At 37.4% G+C, this 3,040-nt stretch overlaps 1 protein-coding gene across 1 annotated transcript; it reads left to right on the top strand.

Annotated features, from left to right (window-relative positions):
• The first annotated feature begins 1,071 nt into the window (after positions 1-1,071).
• On the top strand, positions 1,072-1,776 carry LOC126100642 (52 kDa repressor of the inhibitor of the protein kinase-like). Its single transcript, XM_049911271.1, has one exon. It carries the CDS (start codon positions 1,072-1,074, stop codon positions 1,774-1,776), a length of 705 nt encoding a protein of 234 aa, XP_049767228.1.
• The last annotated feature ends 1,264 nt before the right edge of the window (positions 1,777-3,040 follow it).

The following is a 3,040-nucleotide window of genomic DNA, read 5'->3' on the forward strand; positions in this document are numbered from 1 at the left end:
ATTGTCAGATGCTAATTTAAATTAGCGTATTGCATTATGTTCCTTTTTGTTTGCTGAAGAAGTGTTCGAGGGTACTGTGTGGCCACTAATATCGCTACTTGTCTGTAGAAGTAGTCAATATTTGTCATTGGAACTACTGTCAACGATCATGATCTAGCAGGGTGTGGCGTGAGCCACCTACATTTCCGGAACGTTCTAGATGAGTCTTGCTATGTTCTAATAGGAACATTTTCCATAAATATTTCCACATCCATTGCAAGAAACTGCTCCAAACGATCGCATGAACTTCAAAGTCGCTGGCTTGCGGTCTAATGAACACCGCACTGTTTCGTTGTTGAACCAAAACCCCTCCCTCCCTCCCACCACTGTGATACAATTTCAGCTTCTGTTCTTAGTCATCGCTCAGCTAGGTTCGGCATCGCATCGCGTTAAGGGTTGTGTAAATTCAATGTGACTTGTAAGTGGGCAGTGGTTTGCATAGACGTTTGTGCATTGTGAATGTAGAAGCGCAGCGTATACAGTGGCAAAATGATAGATATACATAAGTTTTTTGTACCTCAAAATTGAATTAAAACTACAAATGAAAGTGGAGGTGTCAAAGAAGATAGTGTCTATGATGAGGTATCACTGGAAATTGGTTAATCAAACGCAACCATCACTATTAAAAATTCCAGTAGTTGTGCTGATGGAGAAAATAAAGACGACGCCAGTACCTCTGCTGGCTTCAAGTGCATTGATGAAAAGGGTAGCAGTATCCTGGTCAGTATTCCCAATGTCTGAAATTACATTGAAAAAAAAGGATATTGACAATTGCCTAAAGTATAGGATTTTATTGAATCCATGGCAACCTGAAAAAAGTTATAATTTTAAGAATGACATAGATAGCACAAAAAGAACATTTCAACCAGACTGGCTGTCATTATATCCATGGCTGGTCTATTCTAAAGCAGTTAAAGGTGCCCTCTGCAAGTTTTGTGTGCTTTTCAGCCCACACATAACGCATGGTAGTCATCATGGTACATTCATAAGCCACCATTCACAAATTTCAAAAAGTTCCATGAATGTGCAAAAATGCATATGAATTCTGGGTGGCATAAAGATGCAATAGAAAAGTCAAATAATTTCATTAGTGTTGTGACAAACAAAACTAAAAGTGTGGAAGAACTCGCCAACGAGAATCTTCCAAAATTAGTACAAACTAATCATGCAAAGTTAAAATCAATTGTTTCTTGTGTATTGTTTTGTGCATTACGTGACTCACCTTTAAGAGGAGAAACAAATTCAGATGTTGTATTTGATGTTTTGTTACAATTTAGATTACAGTCAGGTGACGAAACACTGTGGAAACGTTTTGAGGGTGCGCCTAAGAATGCTACCTATGTTTCTCATAGAACCCAAAATGATTTATGTGCCAAAGTACTAAGAAATGATTTGATTAATACCATCAATAACAGAGAATCATTTTCAGTTTTCGCAGACAAATCAATGGATATTGCAGGCACAGAACAACTTTCTCTTTCTGCACGTTATTTTGACCATGCAACTAATGTTGTCAGAGGAGACTTCCTTGGATTTACACCATTAGCAACGTTAGATGTAAAACATATCTCCAATACAATAATATCTACTTTATCTGCTTGGGGTTTAAATCTAGATAAAATGGTAGGACAAGACTATGATGGGTGCAGTATGATGGCCGGTAAAGTTGGCAGAGTACAGAAGATAATTGCTGAGAAATATCCCAAGGCTCGCTTCTATCGTTGTGCTAGCCATTGACTTAATTTAGTTGTGAATGATTTGAACACCTTACCAGAGGTTAGAAATGCCATTGGTACTATCAAAGAAGGAATTTCTTTTTTCTAGGGGAGCACGCAAAGGAAAGTCCTAGTTGGGAACCTTCAAAAACTGTGTGAGACACACTGGTCTGAGAAGCATAAGTCTACAAGGAAATTTAATGATACGTTTTTAGAAATTGTTGAAACATTAGCAATTTTACATAAAGAAGGAGATCATGAAACTAGTCAGAAAGTCTGGCAACTTTACTGCACACTTACTTCTCCAACATTTATTCTTACATTAAAAGTCATAGCAAAATATTCAGCCAAACTAGAACCTGTCACCAATATCCTACAATCAGTAAACATTAACTTGTTAGAAGTTTCAGAACACATTCAAGGAATTGTAAAAATGTTATTGGATGACAGAGAAAATGCGGAAGCCGAATTTGAAATGATAATGAAAAGTGCTGAAAGCAACTATAGCGCACTTGGAATAGATGTCACTTGACAACTGTGAGTGTTGCACGACAAGTGCGTCATTCAAATCATCCATCGGTTTCTGTCACTGAGTACTACAGAAAATCTCTCTTTATTCCATATTTGGATTCCCTAGTCCAGTCCTTGCAAGAACAGTTTTCAGAAGATAACAAGGCATCTTTTGAGATTTTCCGCTTGCACCCAAAGGTAATGAAATCCCAAAGCAACCTAGATATGAAAAGGATAATTGAAAATATCAAAAGATTTTATGGCGATCTTTTAGATAACTTCACTGAAGAAGCATGGACATGGATCAGTATGTGGAAACGCAATAAAGTAACTGAAGGAGATATTGCTCAATTAAGCCTGACTGATCTACCGGACAAAGCCAAATTCATGCCGACTGTAGCTTCAGCCTTGAAGGTAGCCCTTAGCTTACTGGCAACCACCTGCTCTGCGGAAAGATCGTTCAGGCACTTAATTAACACAGTAACATTTTTCTGATTGTAATTACTTAATTAGAAAGACTTTGAAACAATTTCTTAAGTCAGATGAAACATTTCTTATAATTATTTTTAAATCTTGTTTGAAATATTATCACAATAGAGTAATCGAAGAGGGTTACACTGTATGAATTAGTATAGGCCTACATCATGTTTGTTTGCAGCACTCACAGGAGTGTGAAAACGTGGCTAAGACCTACCGTGGCAGATAATCGACTCAGTTATGGGAAGGACCCGAGACGAATTCAATTTCTGTTTAACTAATGCAGGTATGTTAGTAGT

Source organism: Schistocerca cancellata, chromosome 9 (genome assembly GCF_023864275.1).
Source record: "Schistocerca cancellata isolate TAMUIC-IGC-003103 chromosome 9, iqSchCanc2.1, whole genome shotgun sequence".
Taxonomy (NCBI): Eukaryota; Metazoa; Arthropoda; class Insecta; order Orthoptera; family Acrididae; genus Schistocerca; species Schistocerca cancellata.